Genomic DNA, 21160 nt, shown 5'->3' with positions numbered 1-21160 from the left:
AATTCCCATATTGTGGTTATCCATGTGCAAAAGTTGAGCCGCCCGGGAAGCACAATGTAGCGAACTGTCTACGAGTAGAACCTCCACCTAAACAACTCTCATATGACAAACCCAAGTGAAGACGGGAGTTCCCAGCGGTGTGGATTCCCAGCCTTTTCCTTCGGTACAGCTGACTTGACATAAGTGGCCCAGCTTTTCTGTTCGTTCGGCTCAAGGGCCACCGGACAAAGACAGGCTCAGGACGGACGAGGAGGCGCGGATAGAAAAGGTATCCGGCAGGCAGCCTATTAAGTACATCATGAATCGGAGTCGGTCAGCAGATGGGGTGGATAAAGCTTTGCCGTATGTACATAGGTACCACGTACCTTTGCTCACCCCCTGATGCCATTCCCCACACCCCACACTCCCCCCTTTTCTCCAATTTCTCCAACCCGACACGCCGGTTGAGCTTTCCCGAACCCCAAATAGGCGCCCAAACAAGCATTCCCAACCATCAGCCCATTCCCACCTGCCTGCTGGCCTGCTCCCGCACGAGTCAGTGGCTCTCTGCCTTTGTATGAATGCCACGAGCCCACCTGAGTCATGCATCTAATAATTCGTGTGCGATCCCCAAACGATGGCGGCTTAGGCCCTGCGATCTGCTCGTACGCCAAGGGAAATCTTCAACTCGGAGTGTTTACGAGGCGAGCCCCGTCTATGTATCTTGCATGCGCATCGCTTGATACCCAGACGGCCGGACTGGATGCTGAATCACCTCTCCCACCCTCATTCCCCGCCTCCCCTCACGCGGTCCCCTGCCTGCAGTGCTTGCCTCGAGCTAGGTTATCCACCAGCGTAGGTAGCGTCTTCCTCCAACTATAGAAACTCCAGATCCAGTCTGATCCCCATTCCCATCCTCAGCGTGCTTCAAACCTCGTCCCAAAGTCTTCTGTTTGATACCCCTTCTTGAACATTCTCCGCCTGGCTTCATAGTCATTTCTTGAGCACCTCACCCTCATCCCCCTCCTATCACACATACACACATACCATGGTCGCCTCTCGATCAAACGGCACCTGCCCGCAGGAGCGAGAAGCTCTGAGGCGTCTGGAGGGTCCGATCCATGCCGAAAGACATGTCCGAGTAATATGTGTTGGCGCCGGCGCTTCCGGCCTGCTCATGGCATACAAGCTCCAAAAGCACTTCAACAACTTCAGTCTCACCGTCTACGAGAAGAACCCTGAGGTGGCCGGGACGTGGTACGAAAACCGGTATCCGGGCTGCGCCTGTGATGTCCCCTCGCACAACTACACGTGGAGCTTCGAGCCCAAGCTCGACTGGTCTGCCGTCTACCCGCCGGCCAAGGAGATCTTCGAGTACTTCGACGGCTTTGCCAAAAAGTACAATCTCGGCCAATATGTCAAGACTGAGCACGAGGTCATCGGCGCCTACTGGGACCACAAGAACGGCGGCTACGATGTCAAGGTCCGGGACGTGTCGAGCGGGACCGTCGTCAACGACCACTGCGACATCCTCGTCAACGCCAGCGGCATATTGAACAACTGGCAGTGGCCCAAGATCCCGGGCCTGGAGAACTACAAGGGCACGCTGCTGCACACGGCCAACTGGGACCCGTCCGTCTCCCTGGAGGGCAAGCACGTCGGCCTGATCGGCAACGGCTCGTCGGGCATCCAGGTGCTCCCGGCGATCCGCGAGAAGTGCAAGAAGGTGACGACCTTCATCCGCGAGCCGACGTGGGTGTCGCCGGTGCAGGGCCTGGAGCAGCACCTCTACTCGGAGGAGGAGAAGGCCGAGTTCGTCAACACGCCCGACGCGCTGCTCAAGTACCGCAAGATCATCGAGACGGGCCTCAACGGCATGTTCGGCATCTTCCTCAAGGGCAACAAGGTCAACAACGACACGCGCGAGTATATGCTCGCGCAGATGAAGGAGAAGCTCAACGACCCCTACCTCGAGAAGAAGCTGATCCCCGAGTGGAGCGTCGGCTGCCGCCGGCTCACCCCCGGCGTGAACTACCTCGAGTCGCTGACCAAGCCCAACGTCGAGGTCGTCTACGGCGAGATCACCAACGTGACGGAGCGTGGCTGCGTGTGCGACAACGGGCAGGAGTACCCCGTCGACGTGCTCATCTGCGCCACGGGCTTCGACACCTCGTTCAAGCCCCGCTTCCCCGTCGTGGCCCCCTCGGGCGAGAACCTGCAGGAGCGCTGGGCCGTCGACCCGGAAAGCTACCTCGGGCTCGCGGCGCACGGCTTCCCCAACTACCTCGTCTTCCTCGGCCCCAACTGCCCGATCGGCAACGGGCCCGTCCTGTGCGCCATCGAGGCCCAGGCCGACTGGATGTGCAAGCTGGTGGACCGGTACCAGTCCAGCAACATCGCGACGTTCGCGCCGACGGCCGACGCGGTCCGCGACTTCGTCGAGTACAAGGACTGGTTCATGAAGGGCACGGTGTGGGCGGACCCGTGCCGGAGCTGGTACAAGCCGCGGCCCGACGGGCCCATCGTTGCGCTGTGGCCGGGCAGCGTACTGCACTACCTCGAGGCGCTGCGCGACGTGCGCTTCGACGACCTTGAGGTCAGCTACGCCGGCAACCGCTTCGCCTGGCTCGGTAACGGCTACAGCCAGACCGAGCTGGACAACACGGCCGACTGGGCTTACTACATCCGCGAGCGCGACGACGACCCGCCCCTCTCCACCGCCGGCCGGAGGAAGCTACTGTCCAAGAGCGGCACCGTCACGGGGAGGGAGATGGTCCCCTTCAGCGGCGTCAGGGCCAAGGAGGAGGAGAAGGCTGTTGAGGCGAGGTTGTGATTTTTGTTACCCTGTTCTCTGTCGTGGTGGATGCGGTTTGAGAGCTTCCCTTGGGCGATCTTGATATATATCAATCAACCTTTCTGTATATACATGAAGTGACACATGGGATTGTTGGCTAATTATCTGTGGCGTTGGATTGAATCTATAATTAAATGCGTACCCTCTACCTATCCATTGACTGTCTCACACCAGGCTCATAGACAAGATGTTTATGGCAGTACTATTGCTGGTGGCTCGCAACATCTATCGACTATTCAAGAAATTATGCCCGAATCTCTATCAAATATGTGCTGAAAATGGTCCGTATATACTTGTGTGTAGGCATGAGGAATGATTGAAATATTGCAAAGGAGCATTGACCTGGGTCGTAATGAAGATCGTCTGCAAGATTGGATTGTGCTGAGGTATGCTTGGTCCCCCCCAGGTCTCATATGTATTTCAGAGCCTCTTCTTCAGCAGTCAGTCAAGACACATTTGGATGGCGAGATTCCAAGAACAAGATCCTTGTCAGTTTAACCCCCCCAAAGAGTGAATTCGATTATTCGGATATCATAGTCAGCCCAGCAATAAATTCAAAACCAGCCTTGACGCCTAGACGACCGGCTGTCTGTTAACGTTATTCATAACAATGGCTCAAAGCAGGCCATCAAGGGTGAAGCTCTTTGGGCCGAGAAGTCGCGTTTACCGCCATCTTCTAAATCCTTCGAACTTCCTCGTCAAGCATCCCCTCAACTGCTTTAGATCTGCTGGTGAAAGACGCCGGAAAAGGCAGGACGATGCTATGAAATCGTTAGAAACCAAAACCAATAATTACTAAGTCAATATACTCATCATACGCTTGCCCTCGGAATGACCACTCGGGTTCAAATGGAGTTGGTGTTCCGTCCGGTCCTGGGGGCCAGTCAATGTTCACCGTGGCAAGCATCGTGGCGAGCTGAATCAGAAGGCTATTCTCCGCCAGATTACGGCCTATGCAGATTCTGAAATGCGTGATAATTATCAGCATACAACTTCCCGTGTCAAGCAAGTTCGTTGCATAACGTACCGTCTCCCAAAACCAAAATTCCCCACGGGGAATGGTTCTCCGTTACCGCCCTTTTCCCTGGGCAGATATCGCTCAGGCCAGAAGCGGTAGGGGTCAGCATACACAGAGTCGTCATGGTGCATGGCCCACACGTTCGGGTAGACGATCGTTCCTTTGGGGATGAACATGCCCTCGTAGACATTATCAGCGATGCTTGCATGGGGAATCCCCAGTGGCGAGAGGGGGTTCATCCGGTAGGTCTCTTGCAGAATGAGATTCATATACGGCAGATTCGGGATATCATCCCATGTTGGCAATCGGTCTTTGCCCACAACCCGGTCGACTTCCTCCTGGCCCTTGCGTTGTGTGTCTTGATTCTGCATGAGATACAGGACGAGCAGCATTACACTCGCAGATGTCTGGGAGCGAGTCAGCCAAGTGGTGCAAGAAAAGGGGGGGGATAAGAAGGGACGATACAGTGTCATTCCCAGCAATAGTGATGGTTGCTGCTGCTCCTTTGATGTCCTCGAGGTCAAACTCGTTGGGCAACCCCTTTTCTACATTGTCTGCGTATGTGGCAAGCTGGTTGTGAGCGAAACACTTGCGGTCGAGATTTTGTTTCTGTTGCCAGTCAGGTTAGATTATCGCTCGGCGCTGTAGATGGATTTATGCCGACTCGGAACGAGATGGCGAGGCATGCGTACCATGTTCTTAATGGATGCCTCGAATGGGAGACTCGTGATGGACTGGATTGCCCAACGCCATTTTCGGGCATATCGTAGTCTTTCTAGAAACGGCAGCCAGGCCGGCAGGTAGCGTGCTTTTACCGCGTTTCGCAATATCAGCGCATTGCCTTCCTCAAGGATTTCTCTGCTACTAGGGACCGAAACTCAAGACTTACTCGCGGGAAACCGATCCATAATCGAGCTTGCCGGCGCACCAGACTTGCCAATCGCGTTGCTCGACTCCTCAGCCAGCTTGATCCACCGGCTTGAAGGCCCGTCAACTTCAAGACCGTATGAGATATTGAGCACGATAGCGACCCCAAATCTCCGCATAGCGGTAGTCCAGTTTACGGGGTCGTCAATGAAGCCCTTGCAGCAGATGAGGGCTTCCCTTCGCTGGAGACCGGCATACTGGCCCATCTTTGACCGCGCGAAAGGCGACTGTAGGACCCGCCTGTGAAGGCGCATCTTGGGGCCCCAGCGAAGCCAAGTCAGGGTCGGGGACCAGCCCATCCTCGAGTCATGGCTTAGTTTGCAAACAACGGTCATAGTCTCGGGCAAATGGGGTACTCACTCTTCGAACAGGACGAACCGCGGCCGGTCAGCATATTTGGAGCCGCACTTGTCCAAGAGCTCCACGGCTGATTTCAAACTGTTCAGGACGATCCACTTGGTGCCGAAGGTCTTGAAGAACAAGACATCGGATTCTGCGAGATTGGGGAGTCAGTTCCTAGGATGGCTATTTCTCATAAGAACGAGGCACCTACTGTATTCCTTTCCCCATTTCGCATACCACTTAAAAGCCTCGTTAACCGGGACTATTCGATAATGGCCCAGTAGGAACTCGCCCGGCGGACCGGGGGGAAGTGGCACCTTTGGCTTTACAAAGTAGGGAACAAGGACATAGTAAAGGATGAGGGCGGATGCTGTAACTAATATGTTGATTAACGTTAGATGCAACAATGTCGCCGGCATGCTGGCGGTCTGCTGTCGGTGAGTGGCGTTTTTGTCATGGGAAATGGAAAAGATGCGGGCCCGAGTGGATGGTCAAGTTCCACTAATAAAATAAGCGGAGGCAGAAGTACCTACGTTATCTTGGTACGGTGATTCAGGCAGTGAGATATGCAGTTACTACAGAAAATTTAATTGATTTGTGAGTGGCTGCAGTCTCATATTATTATAAACGTCATGTCCTGTCACATTCCGGTGCTGTGAGAGACGGCTGATTTACCTCATCCCACCAGTACTAACGATAGTGGGTAAAGACGAGCTCTCGCACGAAAACACCATCCTAGGTTGGTTTCCATTGCAGCCCGAGTACCCGTCTGTGTCCTCTCTTATCTTTTACTACTAATTATCGTGTGGCATCGTAGCTCAGGCACCTGCGCCCGTCTTCTTCCCCTCGGCTCTTTGCTGCCGAATAGCCGTGCTGCTGATCTTGGAAGCAAAGCTCTGTTCTCCCCTCGACGGCTCGTCCGAAATCTCTTCAGCGTCAAGAACATCGACCTCGTAGACTTCCAGTGGGTGCCAACCCCGCTCAACGCGCCTGTCATTCACTGCACGGCCGCCGGACCTTGTCTCGCCCGAAACGACCAGTATGTCCATATCCTCGGTTGTGATTGTCGGACCAAAGGCATCTTGGATCTCGACGCAGTGAACCGTAATCAGCCCGTCTCTGAACGACGCGGAAAACTGGCCATCCTCCTCCCGAATCTGGGCATGTGCAATGTCCTTCCACCCTCTGCTCGACAGGCCTAACAGGGTAGACAGGAAACGCAGAATGTTGCGAGCCCTCGTGTCCCAGGGTTCGACATATTCCGCAAACTTCTTATTCTTTAGCATCTCATCGCCGGTGACGCCGATGATGAACTTGGATGTCTCCGAGGAACCCTCGTCTGGCACCTTGAGCAGGAATGCTCCGGCGGTGAGCAGCAACTTGTGGCCAGGGTGCAGATGATCGAAAGTCCCTCCCAGGCAGACGACAGAACGAGTTTGCGTCTGTGCTGGCAACACTTTTGGTTGGTCCCCGGTAACGTTCATGCTGAGCCCACCCTCGACAGGAACGAGCTGTTCTTGCAACAGCGTTTGTCTCCCTTCGGAAAGCTGCAGGTATGTCTGGTGCAGTTTAAGGCCAGCCTCGCACCTGACATGGAAGATAAAGTTCCATGGGTAATAGGCCGAGGAAAAGGTGGCAAGATCCACGATTGCAGTGTTGTTGGGTTCAATGGCAGGGCGGAAGTCGGGCATGAAGCGCTTCTCCCGGTCATGGTCTACCAGGACCACAGTGGCATCCACGGAACCAGGCCCAGCCTCGACATCCGCGGCGATTGACTGCTGGGCACAGATGACGGACACTATAGAGTAGATCCCCGCAACTAACGATTGCAACTCTGCCCAGGAGAAGGTCTTGTCTCTAAAAAACTGGCCATGGAGGATGGGACAGGCCACCGCAATGATTAGTTTCGATGCCTTGTCGGGCCGCTTCAGTTTGGACAGGGCAGCCGTCAGTGGGGGTCGATAGGCCGCACTGAGGGACTGCCGGCTGGCGGGATTGGGCGGAAATGGCAGTAAAAGGAGGGACGGGAGGTCGTCGCGCTTCATGGTGAAGAAGAAGACTCAAGCCGAGTACATATACAAAATACCCGACTGCGAGCACCTACAAAGGCAAAGCCGATCCCGGTCAGATATGAGGGTCAGTGTGGAGGAGAAGCTGGTCACGTGGTTTCGAATATCACGTGAGGTGTATTCAGATTGGACCAATGAGAGTCTAGAGAGCCCTGTCGTTTTGGAATAGGTATCGTCATGGTTGTGGGTGTGGTCGTGGAATTGGTGAGGGCCATGGAGAAAGAAAGACTTTTATAGCAAAGCGACTAGGTTTTCGTCACTAATATCAGAAAGCTTAGAAGCTAGAAGAGTACGTCCGTACGGAGTGCGGATGTACAGTACATAGAAGTTGTTGGTAAATCGGCTCCACTTTGCTAGTGCATTAAAGTTCATTTTACTTTTTTTTTCGCGACACGACGCGGGTAGGCTAGACGCGTCGCATGTCGTCCACCTCCTCTCTGGCATCGTTTGGCACTTCAGCAAGCCTGATCTAGAAGACTCTCGAGCAGCTGGTACTACAGATTACAAGGTGTTCTTGAATTTATCCTTCCACACCCACGCTCAAGCAGCTCCCTATATATTTCCAGCCTGGCTACCCCTGACCCCTATCTCTTATTTGGCACCATCGCAACCCCAACCTGTTGGAAATTGGCAAACATGTCGTGGCTTGGAATAAATCCCCAAATCCTGGGCAGATGCTCAAGTTGCCTGGCAACTCAACTGCCAGTGGCTCCGGTCATCAGGACCAACGTCCTCTTCCGCCACGGTCTGCGATACGCTTCGACTGCCGCCAAACCACGAGCGAAGAAGTCGGCCGGTTCGACCCCGTCCGACGTTGCGAGTGTGCCGAATAAGAAGATCAGCACCAAGACCACCCCGGCTACACCCACAAAGACTCGAACGAGGAAGAAGGCCGAACCCCCCACTGAGAGCGCACCGTCAGACCCCCCTACTACCACAGTCACAAGGAAGACAACGCGGTCAGCTTCGACGAAAAGCTCTGCGACGGCGACGACGACGACGACGAAAAAGAAGAAGGCCGACGCAGATGCAGCCGGGGACAAGCCGGCGAGCACTCGGGCGAAGGCAACCACAACGCCTCGGACACGGAAGAGCACAACCGTCGCCGCGAGTGAGGCGTCAACGTCGACAGCAAGCCAACCGCCGCCCCCACCCCCGCCCCCGCCCTCGCAGACGACCCTGGATCCCCCGACGCCTGGCAAGAATGTGACAGACCATGGTGTAGCCCCTACACCGCTCGAACCGGAGATTCCATATGTCGACCCTTCCAGTCCGGAGTTCAAGAAGGCGTCGCGAAAGTGGACATCGGTTATGGTTTCGCTCCCGATCCTCTTGGTGACATCGTACTATCTCTTCGACAGACGTGAGCCCCTCCCCCCCTCCCTCCCATAACTCGTCTTTGCCCCGCTGACATGTCTTGATAGTCGTCCTTGGGAACGAGGCCAAGTCCCTCCGCCCCGCGGCATCGCCGCAGGAGCCGCCGCAAGAGCCACCGCATGAGGAGGGGACTCCAGTGTCCTAGGGCAGAGATACAGCTACGTAGTATACGAATGACGTAGATACGAATGACGAGCTAAACAAGTCCCACCTCCATCTTGACTTGCACCGGCCTTGGGCTGGGCCCTGCCTTGTGAGGTCCGGTTGCTGCCAGACCACCAATCTCCCATCATGTCTCCTCCAAGCATCTCCCGCCCCCCACTCCTAGGTTGATGCTGCAGAAAAACCCCTCCCATCTTTTGTACTACCCCTTTCCACGCAACCTGTGTTCGAAGCTAGACTTCCAACACTTCGAGATGCCCTCACATATTCACACTCAACGGCATTTCACATCAAACAACCAGGATGACGAGAACAGAAACCCAGTAATAACCGGGCAATCCAAGTGAAAGAAGTCCCGGCTTCTCAAGAGTCCGGGGAAACCCATTAGGCAAGCTAACCCCCCATAGCCAAAGACGCCAGCCACCTCCAGTCAAGATCACAGCGCCAAAAGCCAGAAGAACCCCGTTTTCATCTCAACCCCTCCCCTCCCCTCCCCTCGCCGCCTCCCTCTCCCAATCTCCTCACCCACCACACCCGCACCATAACAGCAACCCCCACAACCGCAGCCAGGGCCGCGAACCCGACCGTCAACCCGGTGCCGACAACACCAGCAGCCTCACTCGGAGGGTGTCCCGCGCCGCCGCCAAGTGTGCTCCCGGGCGTGGCCGCGACAATCTGGCCGGTGGCGGCGGGGGCGTGCGTGATCGTCAGCGTCCCCGACGGGCGGATGGTCCCGTCTCCGCCGATGACGATGGCGGGGGCGGGGGCGGTTGTTGCGGTCGGGGGTGGGAGGGCGAGGGCGCTGAATAAGAGGAGGAGGAGGAGGAGGACGGCTCGGTTGGGTGGGGCGGGCATCTTGGGACGGAGATCGTTGGTCGGGGGTGGAGGATTGGGGGTTGGAGGATTGATTGTTGCGAGTTCGGAATTTCGGAGAGGCGGGTGAAGGGCGAGGATGGACTGAAGATGAAGAAGATGGTTAGACCCGGTAAGGCGGGTGGAGTAGGGGGTTCTTTATATCCTATGGAAATGGATACCTCATTGTTGCCGGATCATTGTGGTCTCTTTGTTCACATGGTCAACCGGAGAAGAGCCTTGTTCAAAGCAACTCGGGAACAATGTAAGGGGGGATAGGGGTGGTTTTGGAAGGTCCCGAAAATGGTATCCATGCCTGGAATCTTGCCTTCAGTCTAATCCCATTTCTCTTCCCCTTTCCGCCCGCCTTGCCTAGGTTGCGAAAGCACTTTCATCTAGCCAGTTGCCATGCCCACCATGGCAGGCCTCCCCGTTCTTGGATCATGTCCTGGTCACGGCGCAACCAGCAGTAATCCTGACGTGTTAAACAAATCCTTACGAAGGAGGGAATGTATCTCTGATCAGACCCAATGTAGCTATAGTTAGTTGCGCACAAAGACTGAGTGGCGATGGGACCTGAGGTTGTGAAGGGACGGGCATGCACTAGTTCTTTTCCTCTCGCCTCTGAGGCCCCCCCACGCCGTGATATGTGAGAATGAAAACGAAGAGTAACAACCGGGAGTATCAAGCATCAGGGTGACGGGGCTAACGGCGTAATTAATATACCAGGGCTATCTTGAGTCAAAGTTCGACTCTATCCAGTCAGAGGCTAGTGAACGATTGCTTGAAACTATTCTCCTTGTTTCTCCCTACGAGTCGAGGTGTTTCAATCTTGATATAAACATATCCTTATTTCATGTCTATTGCTTTATACTACATGCCTAGGTGAAAGTCTTCTCCCATGCCGGAGAATAGCATGCCCACCTTTGCCTGTGTCTGGTATGCCGTCGTACTTGGCTCTAGCCAACGTCTGTTGGGTCTCGTCTTACACCAGTGAAAGCCCAATATTCTTAAACAGCATTGATGACCCATCAACAGAACATACCGTCAATCAATGTTCACTCTGGCTTGGGTTTTTCTCTTGACCTGGGGTCCCCGTCGGCTCTTTGGGATCTCCGTCGCGTCGTTCCCTCCCGAGAAGGGAAGCCCTTGACCCTCTTACCAATTCACCTAATTCTCTGCTTCTTGAAGAGTGAATCCTGGAACAGACCTGGCGAAGCGGTGGCTCCGTCGTTGAACTTGGGTGGAGGGACATACTTGGAAGACGGAAGCATATGTTCGCCTGCAGACGCAAGAGTCAGCAAGGCCTTTGCCAATACGAAACCATGACAAGGAGGAGAAGGTCCTTGCCCCTGTATATTTCGAGTGCCGTGATGAGTGGCAATCCCAACAGCATGACAGCTATCAACTGGCCCATATCCCACTCCCGCTCTCCATTATCGCGTAGCGGCACGGGGGGATTCCCGAGAGATTGTGAGCTGAGGATTATTTGGGTGATTGCAACGAGGGCGTTGAGGCACATCAGAGCCACGCCAAGAACCTGTGAGACGGCGAAGAACCTCTGTGACTGGCTGTGTAGATACCAGGTCCCAACGAGGTAAATGAGGCAGTTTCCCGTCATGGGCAGCACTGTCAGCACCTATGTCGACAAACTGCTGGCGATGGTGCTGCTGTAGTTGTATTGCCAGGCACAAGCGACGGGTAATGTGTCGGGCAGGGACACGGCCTCGATCTGGAGCACAAAGGTCCCATATGCGCAGCTCAGAACCAGATGAAAAAACATCAAGACTTGCCGTAGCCAGAGCAGGACTTTGTCCCGGCTATAGTAGGGGCCCAGGACGAGGAGGGTGGAGTTGTGGGTGGCCATGCTGGTGAGGGAAAGATTCCAGAGCATCAAGAAGTGAAACGGAACAAAGACTTCGGTTCTCGATAGTCCTATTGCCTGAAGCCCTATGCCCACCGCCAGCTGATGATTACTGTATCCATGTATGATTTTTCGGCAGATGACGGACGGTTTGCGTCGAACGCCCTGCCGAGCTCGAACATCGTCAACGATAAGTCTGACGCTGAGGAAGAGAGTCGTTACAGTCGTAACCATGAACGTAAGAAGGGCCTGGGGGAGGTGAAAGATCAGCTATCACTGTCTTGATTCCGCAGGAGTGCCAAAGGATTGGCATACTTACTCCGGGGCCCCCAATTGCCGGCTCGGTGGCTGCATCTACGGGGATGAGAGCGCAGTTAAGCTGAGACATTGCAATGAGGCGGCATCGAGCTCCTCCATGGCTACTGAGGATAATGACAAGTCATGGAAGGAAAGCAAAACGAAAATATGAGTTTGGCTCTGTACTTAGGTTTGGGAATCTGAGGGTAGGAACTTCCGACACTACCTACTGTCGCACCTTCCCAAATCCCCAAGCTATCCAGGCTTCTAGAATCTCTCGTTTTGTACTACTGTAGCCCCCAGAACTAGGTAGGTTAGGTAGGTAGGTAGGTAGGTAGGTAGGTAGAAATAACATCCTTGAATTCCGTCCGCCTGAAGAGGTATTCTAACCTGATGCTAAGCGAAGCTCATCAATGTGAGAAAATAGCAGTTGGGGCCCTCTACATATAGCTAGGAAGAGGAGATGTCATGAAGGGCAAACATTTATTCGCTTTGCTCGCTTCTTAGCGTATGATCAAGTTACCTGGGTACTGAATCGTGATTGGGGCTTTTCACAGAGCTGAAACGAGCTCGGCGACGGGCCGGCTACGCGGAGGGGGGCGTCGCAGGGGATGCAGTCAAACACGAACACCCAAGCTGGCTTACTATTAGGGCCGAGAAAGACCGGGGGTCAGCCTAGGAGATCACAAAATTAAGAACCGAGATCACCCACTGTCTTTTTTGGCCTGAATCCTTGCCCTGTGCCCTAATGCAGGAAACTGGGACTGGGGTCCCCGGATTTGCAGCTGAACGCAACCTACGAATCGAGATGCAGCAGGTATTGTGATTAAATATTCCCTTTTTCTTCTTCCTCATTTTTCATTTTTTACTGTTGACTGCATCGTGGTGGACGATAAAGTATCAAGGCTTTCGTGCACATGATACACATTTCAGCCCCCATACTTGCCCTGGGGTTGCCCTTGTTTCGTGATATCTACTTATGTTGGACACCTGCCTAGAATACCCTTCAAACCACAGAGGAAGGAGTAATACGCATGTGCTTTGGTATGTTAGGTTAGGTAGGTAGGTAGGATTAGACGGCTGAGCCCCGGCGACTCGGGGGTTAAGGCCTTATTTCGGGGACAACATGTCCGTCACCTGTTTACTACTATATTTATGGCGTATTCGCCGCCGTCCAGCAGTGCGGATCTGAAGGTATCGTCACAACTGTGCACAGATCGTGGACTGCAAAAGTTTTGTGCACAGATCCCAAAACGAGTGCTTACTTCGCGCGGAGCGACAGTGTTCAGTGTTAGGCAACAGGCGAAACAGTGACGATGCCAGGCCACGATACACCAAGTGGCATACCGTATGGGGCCAAGCTCTAGCGGGATTTGTGGGCTTCTAGTGAGTGCGCCATGGCAGATCCGTGGCGAGAGGTTGTGAAGGCTCGAATAGTTGCACTTGTCAACTTCTTAACTGTCCCAATGAGATACTGAGGCCAGCAGCGCCTGGACACCTTGTCACTGTATCATTTCCAATGATAATTCGTAGAGCCTCGCAGAAAGGCCTTCATGAATGCTTCGTAAAATCATGTGCAGATTGGGCTCGGACATTAAATATACAAGGGAGCGTAGCTGTACGAGGAAATCTACACGTACGGAACGTTGGGCCCAGACGCTGGAAGCGGCTAGACGGTGGAGCCTACTGCATGGCTAGTAGGTGCGCTAGTGGTAGTAGTAGTAGATCTGTAGCCATGTCGATCACTGATCTGGTCGCTGTAATTGGAAAATTGACAAGTGACGGATCGGTGAGGCTGGAAGACTGCGGGGGGACGGGGGCGGCACGAGTTTCCTGGTAGTGGGCATCTGCGTGCCATGGTTCTGAGAGATGAGAATTTTTTTTTTTTTTTTTTTTTTTTTTTTTGGAGACTTCCACCATCGCACAGACGCCGAATCAGGGGTGGCTGACCTACGTGCCCGGCCGAACACATGTGAGGAAGCTTAGCCTGAATTTACCCGATGATGAAGGTGATATCCACAGGCAGATCATAGGGATACTCACAAAGGACTCGACCTCGACATGTAGATCCTTAAGCACGGCCATCTGTGGTCGATTCCCAACGTCTTGTTGTCGTACACTTATCAGAAGATATGCGACTTCTTGGGTGTTCCCATCTCGCCTCGCTTGCCTGTTTGGGGGGGCTCGCTTGGAAAAAGGGGTGCACGGACTGGCCTTGGATGGCAGAAAGCCATGGTGCAGTTCACACCTTCATCATCTACCTACACAGCCCACACACAGTTCACAATGGCACAATCTGCTGCTCCCGAGTCCCGTTCCGTCCGTCCGTCCCAGCAACACTTGGCGTTCTTGTGATGCAACTGTGAGATAAGCTGCAATTGTGTAAGGCATAAGAAGCGGCCGCAATTTTTGGCACTGTGGCACAGTGGTCAATCCAACAGCTACGTACTGTAGGATTTTTTCTGCGGCGACTGTGCGGAGGTGTGACAGCCCTGCTAGTGTACCAGGTACCAGTCTTCTCTGGCTCGTCTTCCCGCCACGGCAGAGTATGGCTGTAAACAACCCCAAGCTCTCACCTACCTACTTAGGTAGGTAGGCAGTCAACCTACTGTGGTACATAGTACCTAGTGTACGTGCGCTATGCACTCATTCCCAAGCGAACCGAGCTGGGGCTAAGCTTACCATTGTCGTGAAATTCTGTTTCACTTGGTGGAATGGAAGGTCCTTACTGTATCCGTACCTTGGGAGGTGGGTGGGTTGTACCCAGGTTTGCTAGCTGAAGGTCCTCCACTCACGCCGGGTCCCACACCACCAGCCTTCGACAACAAAAACCGGTGGGGTCGACTACGGATCCCCCAAGCCGCCCCATGGACCCCCATGAATTTGGAGCTAGCTACTATGGTATAAGTAGATCTCGCTTTAGCCCTCCCCTTTGCCTTGTGGGGAGGAGCTAGGGGGCTAGGCCGGAGGCAACGCGCTCTCAGGGGTTGTCAAACTATATCTTGATCGGAAGCCTCGCAGATCTGGGCCCAGGAGGTCTCCTCTCACGTCGCCCTCCCCACTGAAGCAGGCGGGTTTGCTATGGGACCCGCCGCACAGCTCGTTGGTCCCGAGTTACTCCCATGGCCGATCAGCCACCGATGGATCCGACATATGCCGCCGAGAATAGGGCATGGGTCGCCATCAGCGTCGCGTCAGTAACACTGTTCCTGGCCACGCTGTCCGTCCTGCTGCGTGTCTATACCCGCATGGCCTTGATCAAACAGTTTGGCAGGGACGACTTTGCGGCCGTTGTCACTATGGTGCTTAACTCCACGCCACCCTATTGAGACTGATTGATTCAAGCATCGGCTGCTAACCCTCGCTTTCCCAGCTCATTGCTCTTGGCTGCGGCGCCGCTGTGTTGACAAGTAAGCAATCCTAAAGGACGAATGTCGTATGTACTTCACTAACGACGCCCATAGATGTCAAGTACGGGCTTGGTCGCCACATGGGGACGTTTGATGCCTCAAACATCCCTCTGTACTTCCGGGTGAGAATGCGTCATCATCCCCCCCCAGATACGGGGAAGAGACAGCCCGCTAACATGCAGTGTTATCCGAAGTCGTTCTACGTTTCCATCGTCCTGTACAACGCCACCTTGATGTCGGTGAAGATCACCTTTCTGCTCCAGTACCACCGCGTGTTCACGATGCGGAAAATGCGCATCTTCGTCCTCGCGGCGCTCGGGCTCATCGGGTGCTGGTCCGTGTCCCAGCTGCTCGTTTCCATCTTCAACTGCACCCCCATTTACAAGTTCTGGATGCGGGATTCTGACGGGACGTGCATTCCCAACCTCCCATTCTGGTACATCAATGCCGCCGGGAACATCATCACCGACGTCGTCATCTTTGTGCTACCTCTTCCCGTCCTGGGCAGCCTGAAACTCCGGAGACCCCAGAAGCTTCTCCTCGTCGGCATCTTCAGCCTTGGATTCTTCGTGAGTTTTGGCCCGCCCCGCCCAGTTCTCTCTCTGCTTTACCCCGTCCATTGACACAGCGTTCTCCCTTTCACAGACCTGCGCTATCTCCGTCATCCGAATCCGGTACCTCCACACCAGCGACGACGCCACGTGGGACAACGTCGGCCTCTCGACCTGGTCCGTCACCCAGATCTCCGCGGCCATCATCTGCGTGTGCCTGCCCACCCTCCGGCCGGTCGTGTCCAAGCTCGCGCCCACCCTCCTCTCCTCCCGCAGCCTCACAAACACTAAGGGCTACCAGCAGCACTCGTACGGCCGCGACCCGCCCAACTCGCGCTCGGGCCCCGGTTCCCACCACCGCCACCTCGAGAGCAGCTTCGGCAAGGACAGCTGCGCCAGCAACAGCAGCCGCCGCGGCGTCCTGTCCGCCGAGGAGCTGGAGCTGCGCCACATGGACAGCGACCCGGACGGCCCGCAGGAGCTGCAGCACCAGAGCCAGCAGCAGCAGCAGCCGGACCGCAACGCCGTCGGTGTCGCGGTCGGGGGCGGCGGCGGCGAGCGCGGGTCGCGGACCGACCTCGGGCACGCGCGCCTGGGGTCCGCGTTTGACAACGACGAGCAGCTCGGCCTGAGGTCGTCGGTCAAGACCGAGGTCCGGGTCGCGCCACAGCCGACGTGGCAGAGGATGGGGCCCAATGGCAGGGGCATCGGCATCCAGAGGGACGTCATCATTGCGAAATCTGGCTTTTAGGTATGGGACTTTATTTTGTACGATACGTATGGGGGGTGGCGAGATGGAGGGACAAAAAAAAAAGCGGGAAAAGCGATTGTTAGAAGTGATACCCAATTGGTTGGTTGCTTGGCTAGAGGTCCTAACACACTGAAGGCGTTGTTTGGTTATTATGATCACTCGTTCATGTCATGATTTCTTTCCTATTTCCAGCCGTCTGAACTCTGAACAGTTCAATGGGCAAAGTTCCTCACCACCAAGTTCGGCTTGGCCCTCATAAACCGCCCTCAGTATAACTGGGCTAGCTAGGTGTGCATTGATGAAAATGGCAGAGAGGAGTAGAGATAGATAGATATCTTTGACTAATAGAAGCCGTTAGTTTCCCATGTGCCGAACTCTTAGAATCCGCCAAAAGTAAAAGACCCTCCCCCCCCCGCCCCCTGGAAAACAGAGCGTGGTAAAATCTTAAAACGTCCGCTAACTATATACTGCGGAGCACGTATGTAAACAAGCATGGGTGGACCGCTTCTTTTTTAGCTCGTCGGTGGATCCTAGGGCGCGGGAGGGTGTGGACTCATGTGGAGAAATGGAAGGAGATCATGAGAGTGGAGAGGGTCCGGAGCTTGGCGCCGGATTTGCTTTTGGTTATTTTGGATTTAGAGGGAGATGGAGGGAGGGCCTTTGCTTGTTCTAGACTCGCCCGACTCTTTGTTTTAGTTCCATGGGCATGCATGGCTTTGAAAGGGGGTTGGTTGATGATATTCCAAGTCAAGGCAACGAAGACGCGAGGAAACATCTACACTACAACTGCCGATTCGAAAACTGGTAGACAATTGGCGATTTTGGAACTGCCATAAAACCTCCAGACCAAGCACGCAAGTGGAAACGGAAAGATATAAACTAAAATCCCCTTTGGCTGCCTGGTGGATGCATTCTACCTAACTTACTATACATGTCCCTGTCGCCAACGACGCAAGCCATTGGCATAATATTAAACCGCCCTCCCCCCCAAAACGCCGCTGAAGCTAACTCGTGCCAGCCTTCTTCCTCAGTCAAAAAGCCCCCTCAGTCATCATCCGTGTACCGCGGTCCACTGGCGGCCGGAGTCTCGGGCGCGCCGCCGTACGCCGTCGGCGTGGGCGCGCCAAAGTAGGAACCGCTGGCGGCCGGAGTCGGGGCACCGAGGGCGGCCGGCGTCGGCGCGGCGTCGGCTCCCCAGCCGCCCTGCCAGCCACCGCCGGGAGTGGGTGCGTTGACGGCGCCAGGCGTGGGCGCGGAATACGCCCCGGGGGTCGGCGCGTTGAGGGCTCCGGGGGTGGGCGCGCTGAGGCCTGCGCCCGGGGTCGGGGCGTCGTAAGGGTGCGACGAGGGGCCGCTTGGACCGGGTGTGTAGCCCCACGTGTCGTTGCCGCTCGCGCCGGGGGTAGGGGCGGAAACACCGTACCCTGGCGTCTTGTTTCCCCATGCATCGCCGCCACTGCCGCCGTAGGAGGGAGTCTTGGAACCCAGACCGAAGCTATCCGGAGCGGGTGTCTTTGCGCCAGATGACCACGCCGGGGTCCGGGAGCCTGAGCCGCCATAAGCAGTGCGGCTGCCATCGTAGGGGTTGACGGTTCGCGAACCATCGCCCCAGGCCGGTGTGCGCGAGCCCGAGGGGTCGGCACTGCGACTCCAGGCGGGGGTATGCGAGCCAGCTGTGTCGGCCGAATTAGTACTGCAGCTCTTGCCAGGGAAGAAAAGGGTGGGTGAAAGTTGGCTTACACTTAGATGCGCCCCAAGCCGGCGTACGCTCCGAGCCGCCGGATGCCATTGGAGTCCGGCTTCCACCTTGCCAGTCGTTGAAACCACCAAACCCGCCGCGGCCGCTGCCGCCGTGCGATCCTCCGCGCCCTCCCATACCTCCGCGGCTGTTGATATCAATCGCCCGGCCAGTAACCTTGTCTTTGAATATCAGATCCGCTTTGGGTATGGTCACAATTTTGCTCTTGGTGTGAAGCTCGACACGGCAATGTGTATCTGTGGTGTCCTTGACAATGCCTAGAAGGCCCTTGTAGCCGCCCTTCCTGATGCTGACGGTCTGACCCATGGCGCGATCGCGGCCAAAGACCTTGGGCGGCTGCATGTTGGCGGCGCTGCTGTTCCCATTGGGATGCCTCTTGAGGGCCGGGTTCATCGAGGTCAGATCCGGGCCCGAAGACTGCGGGGCATTGATGCGACCGCCCTTGGCCGCGACCGTGGTCACATTGCTGGCACGCGTGACGAACACTCCGGCATTCTCATTCGTCGTGTTGCTGTGAAGGTAGATGAAGGACCGGTGGATGTGGATGATCTTGCCCTGGCGCTGCTGACCGCCGTGCTCGCGGACGACATCATCCAGCCTGATCTCGGAGCCGTTGCGGTCGGCGGCCACTGCGGTCTTGCGCTTGGGAAGCAGGTTTGTGATCTGCGAGGGCATGATATTTCTTGTCTCGTCGTTCTGATCGAGCACAACCAAGGATTCACGGTCAACCTTGACAATGCAGCCCACGGTCGTGGGGTCCAACTGGACCAGATCGAGCAGAGAATACTGGCCAAGGGAGCCCTGACCACCAATGTCGTCTGCTTCGCGCAGATCCTTGCTGAAGACAGTCACTTCCGTGTTGGACTGGTCGGTCAGGAGGGTAACCCGGTCATCAGCAATCTTGACAACCATGCCGACCTCGTCGCGGAATCGACTGCCGCCAATGACCTTGACATGGTCGCCGGCCCTGAACCGTTTGCGGAGTCCTTTGTTCGGAACCTCGATGGTCTGGCCGGCCAGGTCGCCCTCGGTCACCTGGATTGTGACAATGTCTCCCTGCACGTTTGTGGCCTTGCCGACAACCCCCTTCTGCTCGCCATCGTAGACCTCGATGACATCCCCAGGCAGATAGGCGACGTTCGCGTTGCTGTCCTTCAAGCTGGCAGCAAGCGCCTTGAGGTCGAGGTTCTCTGTACCATCGTCTGCCCCGGAGGCGAACTTTGTGACTTCCTCCAAAGTCGGATTGACGTCCTTGACTGTGAGTTGGTGGATCTTGATGTCTTTGACCTGGAAGCCGTTCTCGAAGTCGTCACCGTTGTAGTTCCACGTGTTTGTCTGCGGGTTACCTAGGATGTGCCTGGGGCTCCGCTTCCTGGCTTCGGCTTCGTTGAAGAGACGCTGCGGGGGGCGGGGCCCAGGCACGCCAGGGCGCTTGCGCTTCCCATCGGTAGACAAGGAGTTCGCGAGAGGGTCATCGCGGACACCGTAGTCGAGCCTGGGAATATAGCGGACGCGGGCTTCGAGGCCATTCTCGGTGACATCAAGGACCTGAGCCAGGTCGCCGGCGTGCTTAGCAGGCCTTCTAAGCCGGACCCAGGAGCCAGGTTCCAAACTGGGCGTCTTTGTAACTCGGAGGAGGTCGGGCATATCCTTGATCTCGACGAGGAGGATCTTTGTCCGGGGATACACATTCAGCATACCATCCAAGGCGATCAAGACATCGGTCTGCCGCTGAGCCTCGACGTAGATGTAGCCCTTCATGACGGACTGAGCACCACCTCGCTCGAAGGCCGAGGTTATGCCAAGTTCGTCCTTGGTCCCCATCCTTTCTTCGATGCGCTTCATGATTGAGAAGACGACCTCGCGCTCCTTGCCCTCCTTACAGCGGACAGCCCAGATGCTCGGGTCATCGACGCTGGGGAGGAGGAGGCGCTTGGGAACCACGGCCGAATCTCCAAAGCCCTTTGCCGGCCGGCGATTTCCGTATCGTTGGCGGAGGATCTCGGCTTGCTTCTCAGCATCCAAGCTGGCCTCCATTTCTCGCCGCGCATCGAGCTCGCGATGTCTCCTATCATCGTCAAGCCGCGCGCTCTCGGCGATGTCGTCGGGGTGCGCGTTGTCGATGAAATCCTCAATCTCTTCGCCGTCTTTCTCCTCGTCCTCGGCCTCATCCTCGTCGTCGACTTCGGCCTCGATATCGAAGAAGGCTGCCCGCCTGTCTCGCCTGCGCTTCCGGCGATGACCCTAGCACGGCATGTCAGCTACTGTCCGGTTTACGCACATCATGTCGGGTATTTGCAGAGCTTTCAATGGCGATCGCCGAACGACCACTCATGGCGCAAAATGCGCGGGAAAACGCGAGATCCTCAAACTCACCTCATGGACGTCCTGATCCTCGTCATCCTCTTCTTCGTCTTCTTCGTCATCGTAAACGTTCTTCGGTCTGCCAGTATCCTCTTCTTCTTCTTCTTCTTCATCTTCTTCATCCTCCTCGCCACCTTCTCCCTCTTCACCCTCTACTTCATCCGTTTCTTTTTGTGCTTCCTTTGCTGCGCCGTTGACGGGGCGATCATCTTCTTCATCTTCACCATCCTCATCATTCCCATGGTTGTCATCCGCGGGGCTGCTATCCCCTGCATCCTTTCCGTGTCCGCTGTCATGCCTGGGGCGGGCAACGGGAGCGTTTTCGTCGTCGGAGAGGTCTGCAGGCGCCGGGTTGAAGTTATCATCCTCGGATTCGGAATCGTAATGCCGTGGCTCGCTGGACGCCATTTTGGCTGGAATCAGGGCCAAAAGAGGATTACTGGTGAGTCCACAAAGAAAGGAAGGTGGACGAAATAGAGCAGAGGAAGAAAAGTCTGGTGATGGCCGAGGGGAGTACGGCTGGCAGTAAGTTTGGAGAACGCGTGCTATGTAATTGCACAATGAAGGTTGGCTAGTACCAGGAT

General features: G+C 55.6%; 8 protein-coding genes across 8 annotated transcripts; 3 read left to right on the top strand and 5 right to left on the bottom strand.

Moving 5' to 3' along the window:
- Positions 1 to 1027: 1027 nt before the first annotated feature.
- Positions 1028 to 2812, top strand: QBC33DRAFT_570196 (putative sterigmatocystin biosynthesis monooxygenase stcW; the record flags this gene model as incomplete). Its single annotated transcript, XM_060430567.1, has 1 exon — positions 1028 to 2812. One exon carries the CDS (start codon positions 1028 to 1030, stop codon positions 2810 to 2812), a length of 1785 nt encoding a protein of 594 aa, XP_060283453.1.
- Positions 2813 to 3420: 608 nt separating this feature from the next.
- Positions 3421 to 5672, bottom strand: QBC33DRAFT_81728 (O-methylsterigmatocystin oxidoreductase). Its single transcript, XM_060433108.1, has 8 exons — positions 5332 to 5672; positions 5139 to 5271; positions 4741 to 5078; positions 4544 to 4659; positions 4317 to 4460; positions 3861 to 4258; positions 3652 to 3795; positions 3421 to 3594 (listed from the first exon to the last, which is right to left on the bottom strand). Exons 1-8 carry the CDS (start codon positions 5537 to 5539, stop codon positions 3510 to 3512), a joined length of 1566 nt encoding a protein of 521 aa, XP_060283452.1. The 5' UTR covers positions 5540 to 5672; the 3' UTR covers positions 3421 to 3509.
- A 23-nt stretch (positions 5673 to 5695) lies between these two features.
- Positions 5696 to 7445, bottom strand: QBC33DRAFT_539641 (uncharacterized protein). The gene has a single exon (XM_060428002.1). The coding sequence runs from the start codon at positions 7163 to 7165 to the stop codon at positions 5939 to 5941; it is 1227 nt and encodes a 408-aa protein (XP_060283451.1). The 5' UTR covers positions 7166 to 7445; the 3' UTR covers positions 5696 to 5938.
- Positions 7446 to 7729: 284 nt separating this feature from the next.
- QBC33DRAFT_81718 (uncharacterized protein) lies at positions 7730 to 8718 on the top strand. Its single transcript, XM_060433107.1, has 2 exons — positions 7730 to 8552; positions 8614 to 8718. Exons 1-2 carry the CDS (start codon positions 7826 to 7828, stop codon positions 8709 to 8711), a joined length of 825 nt encoding a protein of 274 aa, XP_060283450.1. The 5' UTR covers positions 7730 to 7825; the 3' UTR covers positions 8712 to 8718.
- Positions 8719 to 9196: 478 nt separating this feature from the next.
- Positions 9197 to 9583, bottom strand: QBC33DRAFT_559362 (uncharacterized protein; the record flags this gene model as incomplete). Its single annotated transcript, XM_060429968.1, has 1 exon — positions 9197 to 9583. One exon carries the CDS (start codon positions 9581 to 9583, stop codon positions 9197 to 9199), a length of 387 nt encoding a protein of 128 aa, XP_060283449.1.
- A 1636-nt stretch (positions 9584 to 11219) lies between these two features.
- Positions 11220 to 12157, bottom strand: QBC33DRAFT_570192 (uncharacterized protein; the record flags this gene model as incomplete). The annotated part of the gene is made up of 2 exons (XM_060430566.1): positions 11764 to 12157; positions 11220 to 11693 (listed from the first exon to the last, which is right to left on the bottom strand). Exons 1-2 carry the CDS (start codon positions 11830 to 11832, stop codon positions 11220 to 11222), a joined length of 543 nt encoding a protein of 180 aa, XP_060283448.1. The 5' UTR covers positions 11833 to 12157.
- A 2585-nt stretch (positions 12158 to 14742) lies between these two features.
- Positions 14743 to 16537, top strand: QBC33DRAFT_81677 (uncharacterized protein). Its single transcript, XM_060433106.1, has 5 exons — positions 14743 to 15043; positions 15115 to 15151; positions 15206 to 15273; positions 15346 to 15720; positions 15797 to 16537. Exons 1-5 carry the CDS (start codon positions 14864 to 14866, stop codon positions 16451 to 16453), a joined length of 1317 nt encoding a protein of 438 aa, XP_060283447.1. The 5' UTR covers positions 14743 to 14863; the 3' UTR covers positions 16454 to 16537.
- A 504-nt stretch (positions 16538 to 17041) lies between these two features.
- QBC33DRAFT_570190 (transcription elongation factor Spt5) lies at positions 17042 to 21113 on the bottom strand. Its single transcript, XM_060430565.1, has 3 exons — positions 20589 to 21113; positions 18194 to 20456; positions 17042 to 18126 (listed from the first exon to the last, which is right to left on the bottom strand). Exons 1-3 carry the CDS (start codon positions 20982 to 20984, stop codon positions 17498 to 17500), a joined length of 3288 nt encoding a protein of 1095 aa, XP_060283446.1. The 5' UTR covers positions 20985 to 21113; the 3' UTR covers positions 17042 to 17497.
- Positions 21114 to 21160: the final 47 nt, after the last annotated feature.

Source organism: Phialemonium atrogriseum (genome assembly GCF_030411735.1).
Source record: "Phialemonium atrogriseum strain 8032-3 unplaced genomic scaffold QBC33scaffold_13, whole genome shotgun sequence".
NCBI lineage: Eukaryota > Fungi > Ascomycota > Sordariomycetes > Cephalothecales > Cephalothecaceae > Phialemonium > Phialemonium atrogriseum.
The sequence above is the reverse complement of the archived record's forward strand: the minus strand, read 5'-3'. Positions and strand labels throughout refer to the sequence as shown.

Bases quoted from the DNA above. Each gene is read 5' to 3' on its own strand.
- QBC33DRAFT_81728 (XM_060433108.1), bottom strand. From the start codon at position 5,539: ATGCCGGCGACATTGTTGCATCTAACGTTAATCAACATATTAGTTACA. The intron at 4,259-4,316 runs GTATCGTCCCTT...ACTCGCTCCCAG, and splicing joins CTATTGCTGGGAATGACACT to ACATCTGCGAGTGTAATGCT. The intron at 3,595-3,651 runs GTATGATGAGTA...ACGATTTCATAG, and splicing joins TGGTCATTCCGAGGGCAAGC to CATCGTCCTGCCTTTTCCGG.
- QBC33DRAFT_539641 (XM_060428002.1), bottom strand. From the start codon at position 7,165: ATGAAGCGCGACGACCTCCCGTCCCTCCTTTTACTGCCATTTCCGCCC.
- QBC33DRAFT_81718 (XM_060433107.1), top strand. From the start codon at position 7,826: ATGTCGTGGCTTGGAATAAATCCCCAAATCCTGGGCAGATGCTCAAGT. The intron at 8,553-8,613 runs GTGAGCCCCTCC...ATGTCTTGATAG, and splicing joins GTACTATCTCTTCGACAGAC to TCGTCCTTGGGAACGAGGCC.
- QBC33DRAFT_81677 (XM_060433106.1), top strand. From the start codon at position 14,864: ATGGCCGATCAGCCACCGATGGATCCGACATATGCCGCCGAGAATAGG. The intron at 15,044-15,114 runs GTGCTTAACTCC...TCGCTTTCCCAG, and splicing joins TTGCGGCCGTTGTCACTATG to CTCATTGCTCTTGGCTGCGG. The intron at 15,721-15,796 runs GTGAGTTTTGGC...TCCCTTTCACAG, and splicing joins TCTTCAGCCTTGGATTCTTC to ACCTGCGCTATCTCCGTCAT.
- QBC33DRAFT_570190 (XM_060430565.1), bottom strand. From the start codon at position 20,984: ATGGCGTCCAGCGAGCCACGGCATTACGATTCCGAATCCGAGGATGAT. The intron at 20,457-20,588 runs GTGAGTTTGAGG...ATGCCGTGCTAG, and splicing joins AGGATCAGGACGTCCATGAG to GGTCATCGCCGGAAGCGCAG. The intron at 18,127-18,193 runs GTAAGCCAACTT...CGGCCGACACAG, and splicing joins GGCTTGGGGCGCATCTAAGT to CTGGCTCGCATACCCCCGCC.